Raw genomic sequence first — 21445 nt, 5'->3', positions numbered from 1 at the left:
ACTTTGGTCCAGCACACAAAGGATATTAGCAGATGCCTTAATGTCATGAGACACTTACCTCATTGCATTCTCAGTTCTGTAGTTTATTCCTACTTGTTGCTATGGTGCATTTCTCCTCCCAGGTCAGATGTACAGTACAGAGTTCATCAAATAACTGTTCTCAACATATTTACACACCAAACATTCTACAGTGAAAAATACCTTGTAATCCATTAAGAACAATATTTTCCCAGGAAGAATTTATGTACTCCCCACATCCTTCTTTAAATCCTGTTTTGTCACAACCAGAAACTAAACAGCTTCTTTTCGCCTTTCACTTAAGCATCATTACTGACAACAAGATTGGTACCTGAAGTCTAACATAAAATAGAACTTTCCAGAGGCCATAGGAAATGCAGCAATGACATTTATTGGAATTTCTCCAGGCATCACATGAAAAATTTGATAAGTAAAACAGAGGATAAGCATATTCAGCCCATCTTAAAAAAAGATGCATCTGAATAACCTTGATTCTTCCTAATACACACTACTGCAGTTCCTGGGATTGGTTTTGTCTATGTACACCAGCTAAAACTTACTTAGAACAAAACAGCAAAAGAACTGCCTTTCCACTTGGCATTCCCCATCTGGTACAATACAACACACAAAGTGTGTAAATACTTAAGACAGATTCCACATAAATTTATACACAGTGTTAAGTCCTCACACCCCAGCTGTGAAAAGATAGACCGTTGAGTAAATCAGTATTTTTAAATCAAGTAAAATAGCATGGAAGTAAAAAATAAAATAAAATAGAATAAAATAAAATAAAATAAAAACCAAGAGACCCCAAACCCTTCAGTTCCGCAGCAGTGTGCAGCAAATCAGCACTGTTGTTCCTCCCTTTTAATCATGTTAAAGATTACATGGAACTGTAACACTTTCTAAGTACTCGCTTTCTAAACAGGACAATCTGATGCATAAAGACACCGCTGGATTTGGCACTTTGCTTCATTGTTTTTGTTTAAAAAAAACCTGTTTCCTGAAATACAGTATAAATGGTAGGAGATAACGTGAGCCACAGTAACACCCCACTAACAGCTCAGACATGCACTCCAAAATACGTGTCTATACAAATTTATCTAAGATTTCTCCAAAATTCCACCTCAAAACATTTTCAAATCTAAATACATCTTTTTAAACTGTTACAAAGATATTTTCTTCCTTGAAACGACCAGAGCTTACCTCACCTTCTGCTCAGAACACACAAATCTGTGACTTTTTTTTTCGCTGTTTTTCAAAGGAGACCATAAAGCAGGATTAAAACATGAAAAACCTGAAAAGCATTATTAAACCACACCTGTACCTTCAGAATCACCTTTGAAATGTATATTCACTGTATGAAAATTGAAAGCTGTATGTCATGTTCGAAACTTGCTCAGTCCTCTCTCAGTGCATTTAACACTCTACTTCCTGCAATCCACCTCAATTTTCTCTTCAAATTAAATTTAGGAACAGTTTTCTGGCTCCCATTAAGCTAAGACAAGGCTTCTTGCAGTATTTCTTTGGTTAAACGAGAACCTTTTACATGCCTAGTAAGTATCCTGTGGAATTAATATCAGAATGAATACTGCTCCACAGCTTTACTTCCTTCCCCCCCATCATCACTGACCAGTCCCAGGTAGAAACAAGCAGGCTAGGAAGGAGGCACCACTGCTTTTCTGTACAGATTCTTAAGTCTAAGGCTTGATGATGATGCAATGCTTTTTTTTCAGGTCCAACATGCATGTGGAAGTACACTGCTGACCCATACAGCCCAGGCAGCAAATGGCACTAGAGCTCTTCCTGCATGAACTGGGCCATGATACTTATTCTGCATTACTGGTCTATGCGCGAAACATCAGCAGAATTAGAAGAGAGGCACGCATGAGTTCACACAGATTTTCCTCAGAAGATGTGAAACATGCTGCTCTTTGGAAGGATACATTCTTATTTTTTTCTTTTTTTTCTTTTTTCAAGTATTATTCAACATATATATATATACACATATATATAAAGAAATGCTATCTTCATTTCACTACAAGATAAGCACATCAAGAGTGAAATTGTAGTTCACCATTATTTTGGCTGCGAGTACTCAAATTTATCTTTTCCTTTAGGTCAACTTTAAATATACATCTATTCATCATAATTACATTTGAGAATCCTTTATTTCCCCCTTGTGATTTATTTACACAATCATAAAAAAAAAAATAATAGCTTGAATTTGCATACTGAGATTTGAAGGCCCATCTGTAGCTCTAAGTGTCCCAGCACTAGTTTTGGATAATAACATTGCCTATTGCTATGTCCTCTGAAAGCAGCATACCCATCTTTTCATTCCCTTAATATCTGAAGAAACGCTGCCCTACAATACCCTGGTTTATGGCTTATTCCTTATTTTGTTTTATTATTTGGATTGTAGTTTACTTCTTTCAGGAGCAGTTCACAGTCAGACAATGCTTCTGTAGGCAAATACTTAATTATCTGCTCAAGAGTCTTTTGATATGTTATCTTCTCCTGTTCCAGGGACTGAATTGCAGTCTTCATTTTGTTCTCTCGAGTCAAAATAGTCTCCAGGCTGGATTCCAGACTCTGAATTCTAGCATGAGCAACCTGTAAACAATAACATCATCTTTTTAATAAATCAAGATGTTCTGAATAACATTTATTTTTCTAACAGCATGCTGTTTGGTAACAACATCACATAGCTACACAGATGTTTCTAAAAGACATCCATGTAGGCAGATGATTCATTCCTGCTGCATACCATGCATTGAATCTCCTTAGAGATGCCCGATTAATCTGAAGGTCTTCTGAAAGCTTTAAACAGGAAAGAAGATACACAAGCTGCAGCAGGTAAGCAACACTTGGGAGAAACAAAGAACTGAAGTTACAGGGGGAGGAAAGGAAATTGGGAACATGCATGAGCAGCACTGGAGAAGTGCCTACTGACAGTGCGGGAGCAATGAAAACCCTATGAAATAAAATTAGCAGGACAGAGATGAGAGAGGAAGTGAACCTTAAATGGTTCACTGGAAAAGCAGACAGTGTTCCCTCCCCTCCAACAGAAGACCTATGGTTTCTCCTCACAATAGGGCACTGAAAAGAAAACAGAAACCCTACACCTGAGCAGAAGCAAATGCCTCTCTTTAAGAAGTGAAGAAATTCTGACTATTCCCAGCTGGGGGACAAAGCAAAGAACAACAATGAAGAAGGTATGCAAACAAGAAGACAAAGAGTCTAAGGAACCTATGAAGACACATTATGATACAGTAGTCTGGAAGAAAAGAAGAACTTATGAGTTACTAATTTGAAAGGCTCCTTATAATTATTCTATGACCTTGCTGCGTTTTCCGAACAGAGACAAAAGGTCAGGCAGTAGACAAAAACAGCAGTAATATAGTAAAAATAATGATAATGAAAAGTAATCCTTAATTTCCACAACAACAGAAGAGCATAGCACAATAACTCAGCCCATAAGTAGAAAAATAACCATGTCCTGATCTCCACTGTTTGGTTTTTTTTTTTCCCCCTGCTTCGTTTCTCAGGTTTCCTGAAGTGAAGGTGCTGTATGAGAACTTCACAATGCTTGTTCAAGTTAACAGTTACACCTATAAATGACCAGGTGATGCAAAGACCATCTCTTTCAAGAAAATGCAGGACAGTGCATATAAGGAAACCTGAAACAAGTTTTGGCCACACTATTGGAGAAAGGCTGAAGGATGAAGGAGCGAAAGAAGCCTTCTTAAAGCATGACTGTATCAGGGGCACACAACTGTATTAAGGTCTGCTACAAGAGGCCACCTTCCAAAACAAGACTATGCCTTGGAGTTTCATTAGACAGAAACAGAAAGATACTGCCTACAAAGATCCAAAGAGGTCTTTCTAAGCCTACTCAGCTATGGATTATTTCTTAAAACTTCTCAGTACAGAAGCAAGGCAGTGAAGAGACAGAACTGTTTTGACTTTTTTCCATCAAGATGCATAAAATTTAACCAATAACTTTTACATGAAGCGTAGAAATATTTTGAGAAAAAAGAAGTCTAAAACATGCAGAAAGAATATAAAGAGCAGCAGACAAGTTAAAAATGCCTAACAGAAGCAAATCACAGTAACCAAGAAGCAAATCACTGTAATGCTTAGCTGTATAAGGTCTTACAATTAGAACGCTTTTTGAAGAGTTATAAAAGAAAAGACACTTTGCTATCAGCTGAGCCCTAGGAATGTCTTCTCCACAAGTTTGCGATTTTTAGTCATTTACCTGTAGCTTCTCCAACAAATCCATGTTTTGCCTTTTCAGGTGGTTGTTTGCCCTCTCCAGCTTCTCCAGTGGCTCACCATCATCACAGAGGTTCACATTTTCCTGCAGTTCATCCTGCAGGACATGGTACTCTACTTCATAGGCATGCAGCTGTTTTGAAATATCCATCTCAAATACCTGCCATGAGATAAAAGAGTTTTTAGCTACGTCAGAAAGACAGCATGTTTATTCCATTTGAAAGTTTGTCTAAGAGAAAACTTTGATTATTCTATTTTCTTTCTTATACCTTTCAAAAATAAACTACTTTTAAAGCAAGAATATTTTAGCATATAGACTTCAGAATAAATCTAGTCACTACAGTGTTGCCAAATATCACGTCTTGCTATCAAATCTTATCATCTTTTGTGCAGGAGTGCTAAGTTGAAGACATACATAAATATATATATAATTAAAGACAAAAGGGTGATCCAAGACAACCATCAGGGTCATATTACCCCTTACTGTTTGTATACCTAATCACAGCATCTCAGCTTCTGAAAATTAACAGATACTTTATACTGGGAAGGATGACTACTGTGATATCAATTTTGTTCCTTATTACAGAAGCCACAAACATTTCACAAGCAGAAGAGACAAGAATCCCCCAACATGTTTTGCTCTACATTCACTACTCTTCAGGTTATTTAAAATGAGACAGAACATAAAAACATTCATTCTAGGTAAATGCCATTTTCCTCTGCCAACTACTCAGTCAACTCTATCAGTGCATTATAGACCTGCATAACTTTCATTATCCTGCATTTTTCTTTCATTATCTGCAATAACAACGGTCCTGAGAATGACTACATTAAGACAGACAAACGATTTCATCTGCAGCAGCCCAGTAAGAGTGATATGATGCAAGCAGTGGGCACATGAATGCAGATCCAGAAGGCTGACCAGCATGGGACCACACCACAGGCAGGCAAGTGACCTTCATCTCAGAGCTACGTTGACCCATGTATAAACACACCCATTTCCACTCAGGTAACACACACTGATATTTACTTGATCAGATATGGCTCTGCTCTGCACAAAACCATTTCTACCATTCTCATCATAGCAAGGTTGCTCAGCAAATGCACACAGACAGCAGGACAGAGATTTATTTTCCACAGTATCAAAAAAGATTGAACTACCATCTCTGCCACTGGAAAAATTACTGAGGTGCGAAGATAAGACACTGAAGTGCCTGACATGGGTTCAGCATTGCTATCACAGTCAATATAAAGAGGAAGTGAAGATTTAAATGGCATTAACAAGTGACTTAACTGACAGCACTTGAATCATTCCAGTGTTACCTGAGCCACAGGAATGTACCAGTATTAACTGAACTCCTGCATGGAGAGATGGTTTTCTAGAGCTCTTCTGTTATCTCTAGTTGCCACAAGAAGATGGAAAACTGCTCACTCATTCCCAGCTCAGGTAGTAGACTGAGATTCACGTTCAACTTCATCATAGTATCATAGTCTTATGCGGGTTGGAAGGGACCTTAGAGATCATCGAGTCCAACCACCAGGATTCGAGCCTCCTGTGTAGCAGACTGGCACTTTTACCACTTGCGCCACAGGGGGGATTCGAACCCAGGGCCTCCGGTGTTGCAACGCGGCATTCCTACCACCTGCGCCACCGGGGCACACAAATTTGCATCTTCATTGCAAAGAAAGAAGATATAGAGAGATGAAGATCCTAAGCACTGACAGTACTTCAAAACAAATTAGGCACTTTCCCCTACACCAGCACCAGTAATTCTTTGTTTATCTTCCATTCACAGCTTTTGCCACCATTTTGCAGTGACGTTGCTTTTGCACAGCTGATGATGAAATGTATAACCAAAGTCATATTTTCTCAATAGCTTGGATAGGAAAACATAAACCTCTTTTGTATTTTTAGTACTAACTATAATGTAGAAACTAAAGTCTTTCTAAAAATCACAGTTTAAAACCCACTGAAAACTACATCACACAATCATAGAAGGGCTGAGGTTAGAAGGTATCTCCTGAGGCTATCTAGCCCAAACCTTGCTTCATCAGGGCCATTTTGAGCAGGGTGCCCAAGTCCACATCCAGGCAGTTTTTGAAGACCTCCAAGGAGATTCCACAGTGTCTAGGGGGCAGTCTGAACCAGTGCTCCATCACACATGTGGTAAAGAAGCACTTCCTGATGTCCTATTTCTACACGTTACTAGGAAAATGAATCCATTGCATTTCACACCAAAAGGGACATCCTGAGAATACTTCTACATACTCTGTAGGCCCTCCTTAGGCACAGACTTCTAGAAGGATACTAAATTGAAAAAGAAGTAGAGAGAAAAACAACTTTACCTGGGTAATAATCTTTTCCATTTGAGGTTGAGTCATGTCTGGAATAGTGGTTTTAAGAAAATCAACAATATTCTCAAAACTCTCACATCCCATTATAGCTGTCTCTTGACTGCTAAGTAGACTCAGTGCTACTTTAAATATGACTTCTGTTCCTTGAAGAAAAATAATGTCTAAAAAAGAAAATAATTGAAATACCATGAAAATGAGTGATTCTTTTTGTGATTTATTTTTTATAGCAACCATTCTGCAGATTTATTCAGTTCAGAAGTGTAACCTGTCTTAATTCAGCATGAGCCTAAAACATACACAAGCATTTCCTATCATCTTGCAAATGACATGCTTTCTATGTCTACAATAGTTGTCTGCAATAAACATTTCATTACTGTCTACTCAGCTACAGGCTGTTAACTAACTGCTAACTGATTTTAAATGCATCTGTGACTGAAAAACAATTGTGAAGTGAATCACATCACAGCATATTGATGTTTTGCTGTTTTCTACATGTAGAAGCTAGTCACACAATTGCTCAAGTTGAAAGGAACCCTTTAAAGGTCATCTAGTCCATCTTCCCTGCAATGAACAGGGACACCTACAGCTATATCGGGTTGATGAGAACCCTGTCCAGCCTGACCTTGAATGCCTCCAGGGATGGGACATTCACCACCTCTCTGGGCAATCTATTCCAGTGCCTCACCACCCTTATAATAAAAAACTTTTTCCTTATATCCAGCCTAAACCTTCCCTGTTCTAGTTTGAAACCATTTCCCCTTGTTCTATTGCAACAGACACCCTCCTCTATAGAGACTGTCCCTTCTTATAGCCCCGCTTTAGAACACTGATAGGCCACTATCAGGTATCCCCAGAGGACCTGACAGTCCTCAAAAATGATCACGAGATTTCCACTACCAACCATAACTTTCTCAAAACCCTTCACAGCCATCACATTAGCTATAATTTATGCTTCAAACCTTTATTTTGAGGTAATTATATAATAATTGCATGGTAATTATATAATAATTGCATGGGTGCGAGGGGAACGTCCAGGCCCTGCACAAGTCAGTCGAGGCAGACTGCACAGAAATTAGAAATCTGATTATTAACTAAAAGCTCAGTATCAGAAGTGGAATAGAGTGTATTGAGATGAACACAACACATGAACAGTTCAGACAAGACTTCTGTGCTCTTGGGCTTCGTTACGCCAGCAAGAGCAGGGCTATGCTGCACACCTCAGCCTCCAACACTGATACAGTGAGGCCATTCTTGACCCTAGTCAGACACCACAGGGTAGCATCAGGACACTGAGGCAGTCATCCTTTTCAGACTGAGTTTCTAAAACCTTCCCTTCTCAAGTCTAGGGTACACATTTAACCAGAACAAGCACATTCCATAAGCATATAACTTGTAATTGGTAGACATCAGCCATCTGTTACCAGTATGTGACAACTGCGTGTAAGACACTGAAGAGAATCATAGAATGGCCTGGGTTGAAAAGGACCACAAAGATCTTCTAGTTTCAGCCCCCATGCTAAGTGCAGGGTCACTGGACCAGCTGCCCAGAGCCACATCCAGCCTGGCCTTGAATGCCTCCAGACACAAAGAGGCAGGAATCCAAAGCACTAGGAATTAAAACAGCATGTTGGCTTCTCAGTTTTGAAATAAAAACATGCCTTGCTCAGCTCATTTAACAGAGTAATAAACACTGACCTTTCACATCCCCTAAGGAATTAGGTTTCCACATTAGATGCCCACTGAAACTGGGGTTAAAAAAAAAAACAACAAAACAATAACACAGCAATCAAAACTACCACAGTTTTGTCTTGAAAAATAGAATAAAAAAACACACAAAAATGCTTGAGTGCCCAGGAATTTGATAATCCTACTGGAAAGGACATGAATCAGTAACATGAGTACTACTGAAAACAGATAGAGAAATCAGTTGTTCGCCCAAAGAGTAGTCAGGAAACTTTTGCTGCAAAAAGGAAAAAACAAACAAATGAAAACAAAACAAACAAACAAAAAAAAACCAAAAACCAAAAAAACGCCACAACTTTGGAATACAGAAATTATCAAAACAAAGTANTCTAATAATAAAACGTGAGAGGGGGGGGGGGGGGGGAACTTCTAATAATAAAACGTGAGACAAAAGGATACATTCCTTAAGAAAATAGAACAATGAAAATCAAATGGAAAGGTGTTTTAAGAGGAAGTATATATTTGTTTCTCCTCAGATCGTTGCCACTGTTTTTAATTATTTTGGGGTCCCCTGTTTCCCCTTTCTGGAGGCACAGATTCGTGAATCCCTCCACCCCACTAGTCACGGAACCAGGCCAAACCAGCCCATAAACTGTTAACAATAGGCTTGACTAAACACTTGATGCACAAAATGCATTCACCACAAACTTTCTTCTATTCATGCTTCAGAACTCAAATCCTTACTAATAACAGAAGGCATAGTTGTTCGTGTCTAATGTTTCAAAGAATACATTTGGTTTTCCTCTTTGAAAAGGAGCTGACATCCCAGTATGAGGAGTATTGCTACTCACTACCTACAACAGGTCACCCCAAACGTCACTAGTATTTAGAAGACAATTCCCTTCAAGTTTGAAAACACAACAGACAATGTCATTCTAATTATTTTTCCAAGAGAATAACTTTTCTTACCAAATACTCTGGCTACGAATCCCAAAGGAAACTGAGATGCAAACAGCGTAAGAAACCACGGCGCAGCATAAAGACTGGGGCTGATTTCATTTTCTTCGAGATGATCATAGAGGTCTCTGTGGTAATCGTGAAGAAGCCTTGACAGCTGATACATCTGAATCTACAGCGCATCAGGGGAGCAGGGTAAAGGGAAGTGGAGAAAGACAAGTTCAGCTTTACCATTCATATTTCACTCGAGAGATATTAACTTCAGTACAGATGGCACTGTAAATTGAAGCTTAATTGCTGCCAAGGGCCTCAGGTGATATCTACCCACATATAAACAACCCAGCCCTAATGAATTCAAACTAACGCAGTCATTAATAACAATGAACAGTTAGAACCACGTTATTAATTAAAGAAGTATCATTTCAGTTCAGTTTCATAGGTTTCAGGCAAGAGGAGAATCATATAATCACAGAATGGCCAAGGTTGGAAAGAACCACAATGATCATTCAAACCCCCTGCTATGTGCAGGGTCACCAACCACCAGACCAGGCTGCCCAGAGCCACATCCAGCCTGGAGACATACTGACCTAATTGGAAACATATTGATCTAATTAGATCAACACACCAAAACTTGCCATCTTGGATCAATGAAAATAAAAGTAATGTAAAGTCAACGATGCACCAAAACTCTTAGTGTTTTGTTTTTTTTTAAAGTTACCTATTTCAGCTTCTATACTATGAACCTTGGCCATATTTTTACTGTACTTAAGATTCGTATGCTACAGTCATCACAGTTTGGACAGCTTCCATACTCACACAATATGTTAGATGAGTCCATAGAGATATACCAGGTATATATTTCCCAGCACACCTCCCTCATGCCACCAGTACAGAGAAATTTAATATACTGATGCAAGAAAATGCTGCTATGTAACCTCTCAAAGCAAAACAAAGTTATCTAAAGTTGCTGTTCCATGCTAAAAATAACACAAATTATTTCCTTGCAATTTTGATTTTAAATTCCACAGATAAGTTGCTCATGAAAAGCAGAAAATAAAGTGCAGGAATGTGTTTATTACTTGTTAGGTGCAATTTTGCTGTCATCAGTGACTTCTGCTTAACATGACTGTATTCCTGTATAGTGGATCTAGTTGCTTTCCTGCTTTTAATGGTCATGACTATTCTCTATCACAAACCAAGCACACTGGAAACTACCAGTCAGCATCGACAGATAGACTGCTTCTCATTCAGTCAAGTTCTCTAGATTTTTGCATGCATTTGAATCCTTGTTTTAAATGGTTAGGATGCTAATTAAACGCTAATTAAAGTCTGAGTAGTATCAATGCAAAACACTTTTTGATGGCAAATCACAACCATCACATCACTACCATCATGTAGTGCACTGGGAGTTAAAGAGTTAATGCTTCAGTTTTGGGCACCTGTCTGGAAGAAAAGAACTACATTCCCCACAAGACTTTGCATTCAGAGAGGAGATATAACCCCTGGCAAGGTCATAAGACCTTCCCTTTTTCAGCTCTCCTCCCTGCTGCTCAACCCAACTGCACATCTCACCTCAGTGTTGTGTTGAGGCTTCTCCACCTTTTGGACACTTTCTTCTCATTACATTTGATTTATTAGCTTCAATTCTAATTATGTTATATTATAGTGTGTTATCTTGCATTCCAATACTATATTTAGTAAATTAAGTTTTTTTCTCCTCAGATTGTTGCCACTGTTCTTAATTATTGTGGGGTCCCCTGTTTCCCCTTTCTGGAGGCATGGATTTGTGAATCGCTAGTCACGGAACTGGGCCAAACCAGCTATTAAGGCACTGACACTGCCCAGGGAAAAAACAGTTTATATAGATCTGAAAGATTTCCTGTTTCCTTCCTAAGCAGTCTTAAGTATCTGTCGATAGCTAATAAAGGCTAATACTGAAAAGTCACCTGTTTTCATTACTAAGCTACAGGATTCATAATTTGTCAGCTTTTTTCTCTGTGCTGGGGTTTGCAGCAGGGAGATGACAATGAGAGAATGGTACCATGTAAGAATCGCCTGGGGCGTACATAGGCGGGCCACTGAGTGTCGCTATTGACTTGATTTAGCCTTTTCATAAACCTCAAGTCTTTATAACTGAAGAAAAACAGTATCAAATTTACCTTTAAACTCTGCCTGTAGATACGCAAGCAGAGAAATGCAGACTTTCCAAACAGGAGACCATGAGAACGTATGAGAAGAAAAGTCTGCAAGTTCCAGACTTTTTTGTTTGCAAATTCAGAGCCACAAATGGATTTAATGGTAACATTTTTATGCACCTAACTACCTCCAAAACAGAGTTAAGAGGTTTCATAAGCCCCTGGAGAACATGAGCAACCCACGACAGCTCTAAACTCATTTAAAGTTTTAAATGTTTGCTTTATGAGAGGGTCTGACTTACCTGTAGTGACATCATGTCTGGCCTGTACTGTTTACGGAAGCCAAGGTCATACATGAGGAACTTCAGCATTTCAAAAGCCTGTTCCTCACTCATATGTAGAAGCAGCACTCCAGCTACAAAGCTTATACCTTGACAGTAACCCACTTCCTTGTCCAGCAAAGAGTATGCTTTCAGGAGATTAAAGAGCGATAGCTGTCCTGCTCCCAGCTGGGTAGAAAAGTAAGGATGTGTAGGGAATGTCCGTCCTGAGGTAAAGAGAAAGGAATAGTTGATATTCAGTTCTTCAGAAAACAAAAGAAAACACAACAAAACAAAACAAAACAAAACAACAAAAACCAAATCCATTAGTTAACAGCTTTCCTCTCTTCCCACAGGCCTCTTCTCTCCACTTACATATGCAGGTTGATTTGAGTAAAAGCAATCCATATTTTACCACAGGCTTCAGATTGCATCCACTCAACTTATTTCATATTCTCTTTTCCTGCACATAACTTGCAGAAATGACTGCTCAATTCCTCTTTTCAGACATAGGAGAGTGTAAATAAGAAAAACATAACCGAAGAAATGAACCGCAACAAGGATACTATGTGGCACATGTAGAACATATCTTTACAGTACAGAAAATTGTGTTCATACAACAGCATCCATCTCCAGCAACAGCTTCCATTAAGACTGGTGTATTTACTCTCAGACACATGGAAAACATCAGAAAAATCTCCCAGCCACCAACAGACATACCTAAATCTACAAGGATGGCATGCTGCTGAGCTGTCAATTGTTTCAGAAGTTCTTTGTAAGAGACATCAGGAGGCTGCTGCTTGTTTGGCAGTCTGTGTCTGACTCTATGTTGCACAGCCAAAAATTGCCAAATTTCTCCTCGACGACTTTTCGGTACACCTGTAGGTCAGAGAACACAAGAGGCTTAAGTCAGGGCATCAATTTTGTGCTGTAACATGAAAGAATTTGCTTTATGAAGTCATAGCTTAACCAGCCCAGAGGATCCCTTACACCTTCTGAAATTGTTCACAACATACTGCATTCTCTCAGCTCAGTCCCACTGACTAAACATTAACTACAAAGTTATGATAACTGAACTGAGCAACTTCATTAGGCAATCGAGGTACAGACATCCCTTTGTTTGCCACATCCAGGCTGTTAGCCTCCAGCAGGAAGAGATGCAGAACTCCATCCAGGACAAGATAAAGAGCTACTTTTAGGACTCTGACTACATATCCTAGAACCACAAAATAGCTTGGGTTGGAAGGAACCTCAAGGATTATCAAGTTCCTACCTCCCAGCCACAGGCAGAGCTACCAGCTGCTAGATCAAGTACTAGATCAGACTGCTCAGGGCCCCATCCACCTTGGCCTTAAACACTTCCAGGGATGGGGCACCCACAACTTCCCTGGGCAACCTGTTCCAGCACCTCACCAATCTCTGTAAAAAACTTCCCTCTGACATTGAATCTAAATCTCCCTTCCTTTAGTTTAAAACTATTCCCCCTTGTCCTATCACTGTCTACCCATATAAAAAGTTGATTCCCCCTCCTGTTTATAAATTCCCTTTAAATATTGGAAAGCCACAACAAGGTCTCCATGCAAACTTCTCTTTTCCACGCTGAATAAACCCAGTTCCTCCAGCCTATCTTTGTGGCCCCCCTCCAAAAGCTCCACATCTTTCAGACATAACAACACCTACTATCAGCTCGAAGACTGTAGGATGTGGAGATATATGCAAAAAGAAGGCTGGTTTTTAAACAATTTTCTGCTACTGAAACCAGGGTACTGCTGGCAGATTTCCTTTAGTATAAAAAGGCAACAACAAAAAAGATCCTCAGACTTGATAGCTAAAAGCGATCCTATGTAAATACCTTCTTTCAAAATGCCGTGAATATCTTCCATATCACATCGGATTTTGGCTCTGCAGTTAAGTAACTTCTTATCCCAAATATTTATGGTATCTTTCTGACATGTACCAACTTCACCATAGTCCAGTTTGACTTTTCTTGATTGGAGCTCATCTCTGCTTGCTAGAGCACAGAGCATAAGAAAAGAAAAGAAAAAAAAGTAACTTGGAAAAATTGTAATATAATTATACCAGACATCAAAAATCCAGCTGGATACGTCTATCTCACAATCTGACTAGAGATAAATACTCTTATTACAATCCATCGGTTAATTGCTGAGATGGGGCCAATGCTCTGACGAAGTGCTTGCAGGTAGCAATTCAGCTTCTATTACTGGGTCTTGAACATTAGTAATTCATGAAATACATGAAGACATTTTTTAAGGCTTGGGGCAAGAACAAAAACCTGCTCAACACACTGCACTGCAATAACAACTTTCATGATTTTTTCATTTATACCTCATGTCAAATAGGCGTTAGTATGGCAAGTCCCAAACATATCAATGTTTATAATAGAGATTTAAGAAACAAATTAGGCACACCAGCCCCAGTTTTTACACATCCCTTAAGAGGGTCATGAAGGTTTCTCGGACTGCTGCCCAGCATCATCAGGCTAACTAGAAGTGAATAAAACAAAGAAAGAATCTAACAAGAACCACATGCAGAAAGATGCATCTGTACTTCGTGCACAGAACATACCTTACTGTAAACTTAACAATTTTACTGCAGAATGCTCCTGTGGACAAGATATTTTATCCAGAGAATTCCCTATTTGTAATGTAAAACCATGGCATTACTTTGAAATTTCATGGAGGAATAGCTTCCATTTCTATTACTGAGAAATTAACTGTGGTTGTTTTATTATACACGACATGCACACAGTAAAACGCTGATTCCACATACTACTAGCATCAAACTGAAGTCAAGATCTGAATATGTCTTAATTTACAGAGGTAGGCTTGATTATCATTCAGCTGAACTGTATATTTCACAATATCATCTCTGAAAGCTGAAATCCAGTTTATCCCAAATTTGCCTTTATCTGTGTGCAATATTCACTCCTTGCAGGAGACTCCCTCCTCTGTACCAACGAACTCCTGCTCCCAGCCATCATCTAAGTTAAAGCAAACTCTCATATCATTACACAACCGGTAAAGCAATGTAATCTGTTCCTTCACATAATCACCCTACTTTGCATACAACCAATGCTGATGATCCTGTAAGCTCACTGCATAGCTGATCAGAAGATTTAGATGGTAAATTACTTCCAAAAGCTGTATGTGTCATGGTTTTATGATGTGTGGTATTCCACATCATACCACCATAGGTGTGCTGGGAGCTAATGAGTTAATGCTTCACATCCAGATACCTGTCCCAGAAGAGAACTACATCTCTCAGAGGACTGCTTGCTGTTCTGTTACAGTTTCTGATAAGAGGGAAAGATAAATCTGTTCTCTTATCAGGAGATGCTCTCTCTTTTCCCACCCACGTGGCCCTGCTATATGTCTCACCTCAGCATTAGAGTAAGGCCTTTGGTTTTTCAGACACTCTCATTCCATTTGATTGATGAGCTTCAATCTTCATCATATGGTATTACAGCGTGCTACCTTGCATTCCCACACCATGTTGAGTAAATTAGTTTGTTTCTCCTCAGATCATTGCCACTGTTCTGCTTTTAGGCCCATCTCCCAACCCTCTTCCCTTTCCTGGGGTGTGGGTCCATGGGTCCCCCACCCTGCTAGTCACAGAACCAGGACAAACCAGCCCATAAGCATTGACATTGTGTTACAACAATAAGATTCTATTTACTGAAGACTCCTGAGTGCGTGTAGAGACAACTATTCTTCAAGGTACAGTACTCTTCCTCCATAGGAATCAATAACATGGTCTCATTAAAAGAACTCGCAGCCTGACTGGGCCTATTTTAAACACTAACCTATCACTCTATGATTTCATTTGAGGATGCTCATTCTTCCAAGCAGTACACAAGTCTGTGACAGACTACCAGAAAAGTTGTTTTTACCTGCTCAGAAAAAATAAAATAAAACACAAAAACCAACCAAGCTTGTGCAATTTGTAGAACTTACCTTCTGCAAAACAAAGAGCTAATAGTATCCAAGTCTCCTCGACAGCAAAAATTAAAGGAAAAAAGGTTCTATTAACATTTTGTCAATAAAAATAAAAACAAACAAAATCCCCAGAACACTACTCAAAACCATTCTACATCAATTCTAGTTTAAAACCAGTCACATACAGCTGAATAAATTCGCAAGTAGGAACCTGGCTGCTAGTAGAGAAATGGCTGCATTTTTGTTATCATCTTTTTCATTTCTGAGATCTACTCTTACCTGTAGGTTAAGTCACCAACCACTGCCTGAACCTGTGCACACATCGGTTCTGCATATGTATCACCCACAAAATGTTCTATGTTATAGCAGCCACGAAAAGGAAGCCTAGAGATAGGCATTAAAACAGTTTATTCTCACTCTCTGAAAGTGAGATAAGGAATTTGAGGGCTAGACTCGATCTCTAGAGGTCCCTTCCAACTCCTATAATTCTGCAATTCTGTGAATTCTAGATAGGCAAAGCACATCATGAGAGGACCACATTCGCTACCAGTACTAATGATACTGCATACAAGAACAGACCTTGGAGTGCAAACCAAGATGTGGGATAAGTAGATGGGTCCCAGTTTGGAGTCCTCATTGCTGACAATGACAGCATGTACGGACAGGACAAAGGGTAACATTTAAACTAAAAGGGGTGAGATTTAGATTGAATCTAAGGAAGCAATTCTTCACAATGAGGATGGTGAGGCACTGTCACAGACTGTCCAGTGAAACTGTGGATTCCCCATCCCTTGACATGTTCAAGGCCAGGTTGGATGGGGCCCTGGACAGCCTGATTTCATGGGTAGCAACCCTGCTCATGGCAGGGAGTTGGAACTAGGTGATCTTTTAGGTCCCATCCAATCCACGCCATTCTATGATATTATGACATTCCTGTCTTCCCTATTAGCTACTAGGCAGGCATTATTATTAAACCATGACAACTTCTTTCCTGCAGAAGTTACAGAATGAAAATAAATTACAGATGAATCTTTAGGGAATCTGACTTATTTTAACTGTTTTCAGCAACTCCAGCTTTGTGGGGAAGGTATGGAAAAGAACCAACCCTCTGAAGCTCATGTTACCAGAGGAATTAAGATGAAATTAGTCACTACATCCAAACTTCTGCACCCCATAACAGTAGAGTGACAATTTGCTAAAACAATGAATAATGAAATGGCTTAAGTTAAAAACAGATATCTCTCTAGATGATCCCTATGAATCTATAAGCTCCCACAGTTTGTGCTAACACAGTGTAACAACAGTAGAGAGAACACACAGTAACAGGCTACTTGTGTAGAAAATACTTTCATATACATATCCTTCCCTGTCTTCTCAGTAAGGACCACTGAAAAAGGAAAAACAATTAACTGGCCTTTAAAAGATCATGATGTCTGAAGAATCCAGCCATACACCATACAAAAGACGAGGGAAGCAATTGCAGAGAGGACATCTGAAATTTTTAACTTGCATTGAAAGCTACTATTTTCAGGATTTTTTTTTATTCTAGGACAAACATTGAATCTGACTGTTTGCTTGTGCAAGTCTTAACCAATCATAATAAAATATCTTAGTCAGGAACTCTGATCATTAATAACAAGCATGGCCAACTTCAGATCTATTTTTGACATACCTTAAAAGCCAGCTGTTCAAAAATATTTGGGTACAAATACTAATAAATTGGTTAAAGGGGTGACAGAAAACCTGGTCAGAAACATCACATGCTGTAAAGAACTGAAATGAGTTACAGAGGGCAAAGCTTACTATACTTAACATTCACATAACATCCCTTCTTCTGACTCCACATTAGAATTCCAGGAGAAGTCAGCCAGATTGTGGCAACTACTGTCTAATATGCACTAAAAGGGGAAAAAACCCATCATTTTCTTTGACAAAAGTGACTTGGACTGTTGGAAGGTGGATAGAGATCCCAATAAGCTGACACATGACTGAGTCTAGCACTATTAACCCAGAAGATACAGAAACACAATGTTTGAGGTACCTGACGCTAGTACAACTTCCAGTGTTAGGCAGCAGAATCTGTAATAGCTTTACAGGTATTTTCTAAATAGCTAACCTTCCAGCTTCTGGTTCTCTTTTTCCATTCGAAGCAACAGAATTTGCTGATGGATGGCTTTTCTCCACAGACTTTGTAGTTCTTCCGAGTTTTTCCTCTCTCCTGTTTTATCTGTACCATCCTCATTCTGCAGTACTAAAAGAAGAGGGTCTTCCTCCAAGGGTGGAGCAAGAGGGGATAGCGGTAACAATTCACTTCCATCAAGACTATCTGCAAAGAATCAGAAAACTATTAGAGGGAACTCAGATTGTTTGACCTAACATGAAAATTTATATCACAGCAGAACAAAAATAGCTGAGTTCCACATTCAGCAGAGAGACTGATTCCGAACACGGAAAAAATGCACTTCAGTAATACAGAATCGTTTTTAAATAAAGTGTTAGGGTCACAGAGTATGTGAAAGCATAAGCACAACTTCTCCCCAGTGAGGTTTTAGCAACAACACTGCATCAAACTGACCCCCCTTTTCCTTTCATATCTTCACATACTGCAGCTCACTGTAGTATTAACTATCCAGTAACAACTGCTCAAAAGCACACACAACAAACCTGGATGCTGCATCTTGGAAGCAGATTTGTTCATAGGTGAAGCTACCCGCAAGAATATTCTCTGCCGCCAGGAGATGCGGCGAGGTGTGAGTGTGGCCCCCGCTGCATTTAGAGATTCGTTGCTGCAGATGTTTGATGCTCTTTTCTTTCCCTCCCCATCACTGAAGGAAAAAGAAAGAAAAACAAACAGGTGGCGTGATCAAAGCAAGACACCTTTGGATTAAAAGAAGAAAAAAGAAATTGAAACAAACAAAAATCTGCCTACTGTACAACAAAAACTACAGAAGCATGTGCTGGAAAGCTTTAGAAGGCAGAGTGCTGTGTGCGTGAGCTTCACCATAAACACAGAAGTATCCAACTTGTAGCAGTGCCGTTAAGTTTGCTCAACAATACCACTGGGAAGAATTCATAATAATCATACAGTGCTCAATTAGAAGAGAAGACTAAAAGCTAAGTTTGTTAAAAGCTAAGAAAACTTCAAGCAAGAGAAAAAAAACGTACTAATATTCAGCTGTTAAAACTTGCCTTGCCATACATCAGTCTTACACATTTGACTTGATGTAATACCCACAAAAGCATAGATTTTCCTCAAAATGTTCAAAAACATTTGACAGGTAAGTCCTACAGACTGCAGTTGCATTGATGAATAGGTATGGTATCTCAGGAAAATCCACCATCCCTGAAGGGAAAAACAGCTATACCAACACACCAGCAGCTGTACTCAGACCTTCATCCTGTGAAGAACTAACATGTTACAAAACAACGTCCATAAAAATAATTAGATAAAAGGAAAGCCCAGCAAATTGGGTGTTTGCTATGCTTTTAGTGGTAAGTCAGTTGAAGACTACCACAGTTTCCCAGCTGCAGCCACGTTCTCCACGTTTGTCTTGCACAAAAAGACACCTGCAAGGGAGGCAAGACCACATCTTCTTGAAGTTTCAGTTATACCAGTCTACCACCTACACCGTACTGTGTGGCGCATCTCATACTGAACACACTGCACTGAATGATTATCCACACAACTAGATCAGACCCGTTCAGTGATCAGTGCCATCCCTATGCTAGTGATCTACAGCAGCTCCTTGACGTCCCTAAGCCTCAGCAAGCAAACTGCGCTCACTATTACACACAGGCATTAGACCCAGCTTTCACATCATCGGTGGAGAAATAACTGTATTTTCAAGTTCACTTGCTCATACTCAGTCAACTACCTCTGCTTTCCCCTAAAACACCACTATGGGCAATCAGTCCTGGATAACAGATAGCACAAATTATTTGCTATTTTTAATACTTTCTACAGCACTTCAGTTCCCTGTGTTTAACTCTACTGATGGATTACTCTCTCTTGATGGATTAATTCTTACATAACCTAGGAGGAACTATTCTTTGTGCTAGATAAATACAGACTACAAAATTAATTTTGAAACTGATGTCTTCAAAAGGTATCTCAACCCAATGACTCCTCGAAATATACTGAGTTTGGGTATATTAATCATAAGAATTCATGTTTCTATAAATAACAAACAAAACTGCTACTCACCACTTCAAGTCTTACATATCACATATCAGAACACAAAAATTAAGTTATTCCAGGGCAGAAGCTGTATTCCTAAGCAGAAGCTATGCAAGAAGTAAAAGAAAAGTCAATTTCTACTGCCATGTACAAAAACCTACATTTGACTGGTACACTCCTAGATGGACAGTCTTGGGAACAGTGTTCAATTTACAGTACTAAAATTTACAGGAAAGTCAGAATAAGTCACTGGCTATTTTAAGCTATGGAACTAAGTTGTTCAAAGCTGTTTAAGACATTCAAATCCCAGAATTCACAGTAGGATGCATCACTTATATGTGCTACCTCATGAAATGTGTAAATCCCACAATTCTTAGGCCTTTCATTTCCTGTTAGATCATACCTACCAACATTTTTGGGGCATTTCAAGCAACTGCTACTGACCACTTCCTCCTTCTCTGATGAGTGATCAGAGAAACCACCTAGTATTCAATACAAGGCAAGGGCACCAGAGAAAAAGAAATTAAAGAAACAGGAGACAGAAAGCAAAATTTCCTTATTTCTATTTAGAAAGAAAGAAAAACAAAAGATCTGAAGGTGTGAACCAGTACAGAGTAAAAACAGGAAGAAACTGGAACAATTTTGGTAATATAACCTATCGTGATCAAATGGTTCAGAAGGTTGGTGCAAGAAATTAACACGTTAACTCAATTACGTATTTCCTGCCTTGAAAACATGAGTTGTACAATGCTTATCCATAGATTTTCCTATCTCCCATGTCTAAATTTCATTGCCTGGCTTTGCTCTTGACCAAACTTGGAAGAAACAACATTACTTCTGGATTTTAAGATAAATGGAATTTAAGAGTCAGGCAGGCATGTAGATGCTCTGCTCAGACAGGCCAGCACACCTCTGAAAGTTCTTCTAAACAAGGGCGCTCTACTTGAGCATTCTTTATCTGCTCCCTGCTAAAAGCAGAGATTTATTCATGTCAGTGGGAAGACTAAAAGTAAGAGCAGCTGCAAAGCAATGACAACTGCAACAAGAACATAAATCCAGTTCAGCCACAGCTTTTCACTGCCTCCCAACACGGGGAAAAGAAAACTTTCACAACTTTCTTGTCAGGGCACGGATATCAAACATTGAACACTCAGAGGGTAAACTCTTAAGAAAAGACCATAAACACTCTGTTTTGACAACACACAGGCTTAAACATCAACATGGGACATGTTCTGTGAGGTTATCTAGCAGGAATAGTCAAGCATTAATTCCAGTTTTCAATGATATCTTCCACTTTAAGAGAAACTGCTACCTAGAACTCAAGGAATCCCGTAACTGCTGCACAACTATGGGTTATAGAGTCTAGACACTGTGGCAAGGCAGAAGATGGATATTTCTTAACAAAAACAATAAGAAAAAAACAAATACACACATACCACACAATTCAACTGCATTCTGCACATTACTGTCCTAGTGCAACCTACCCAGAAGATCAAGAAAAGCTGCCAGTGACAGCACGTGCAGTCTCAAAGCCATGATCAGACTATGATCAGTACAGGAGAT

At 39.2% G+C, this 21445-nt stretch overlaps 1 protein-coding gene across 4 annotated transcripts in view; it reads right to left on the bottom strand.

Moving 5' to 3' along the window:
- Window positions 1-388: 388 nt before the first annotated feature.
- The window catches only part of TBC1D4 (TBC1 domain family member 4), a 101604-nt gene continuing 80547 nt past the window's right edge, over window positions 389-21445 (bottom strand). For 2 of the 4 annotated variants that reach the window (XM_015851632.2, XM_015851634.2), the window contains 9 exons: window positions 18370-18530; window positions 17822-18031; window positions 13602-13760; window positions 12470-12628; window positions 11732-11976; window positions 9307-9466; window positions 6646-6815; window positions 4283-4459; window positions 389-2634 (listed from right to left, as the gene is read on the bottom strand). In XM_015851632.2, coding sequence (XP_015707118.1) covers window positions 2416-2634; window positions 4283-4459; window positions 6646-6815; window positions 9307-9466; window positions 11732-11976; window positions 12470-12628; window positions 13602-13760; window positions 17822-18031; window positions 18370-18530 — 1660 coding nt within the window. In that variant the 3' untranslated portion in view covers window positions 389-2415. Of the gene's footprint in view, window positions 2635-4282; window positions 4460-6645; window positions 6816-9306; window positions 9467-11731; window positions 11977-12469; window positions 12629-13601; window positions 13761-15005; window positions 15110-15723; window positions 15727-17821; window positions 18032-18369; window positions 18531-21445 lie in introns of those variants that run through there. The other 2 variants (XM_015851631.2, XM_015851635.2) reach the window with 2 other exon arrangements.

The sequence above is a fragment of the Coturnix japonica genome, chromosome 1, assembly GCF_001577835.2.
Source record: "Coturnix japonica isolate 7356 chromosome 1, Coturnix japonica 2.1, whole genome shotgun sequence".
Lineage (NCBI taxonomy): Eukaryota > Metazoa > Chordata > Aves > Galliformes > Phasianidae > Coturnix > Coturnix japonica.
This window is presented reverse-complemented; position numbering and strand designations above follow the sequence as displayed.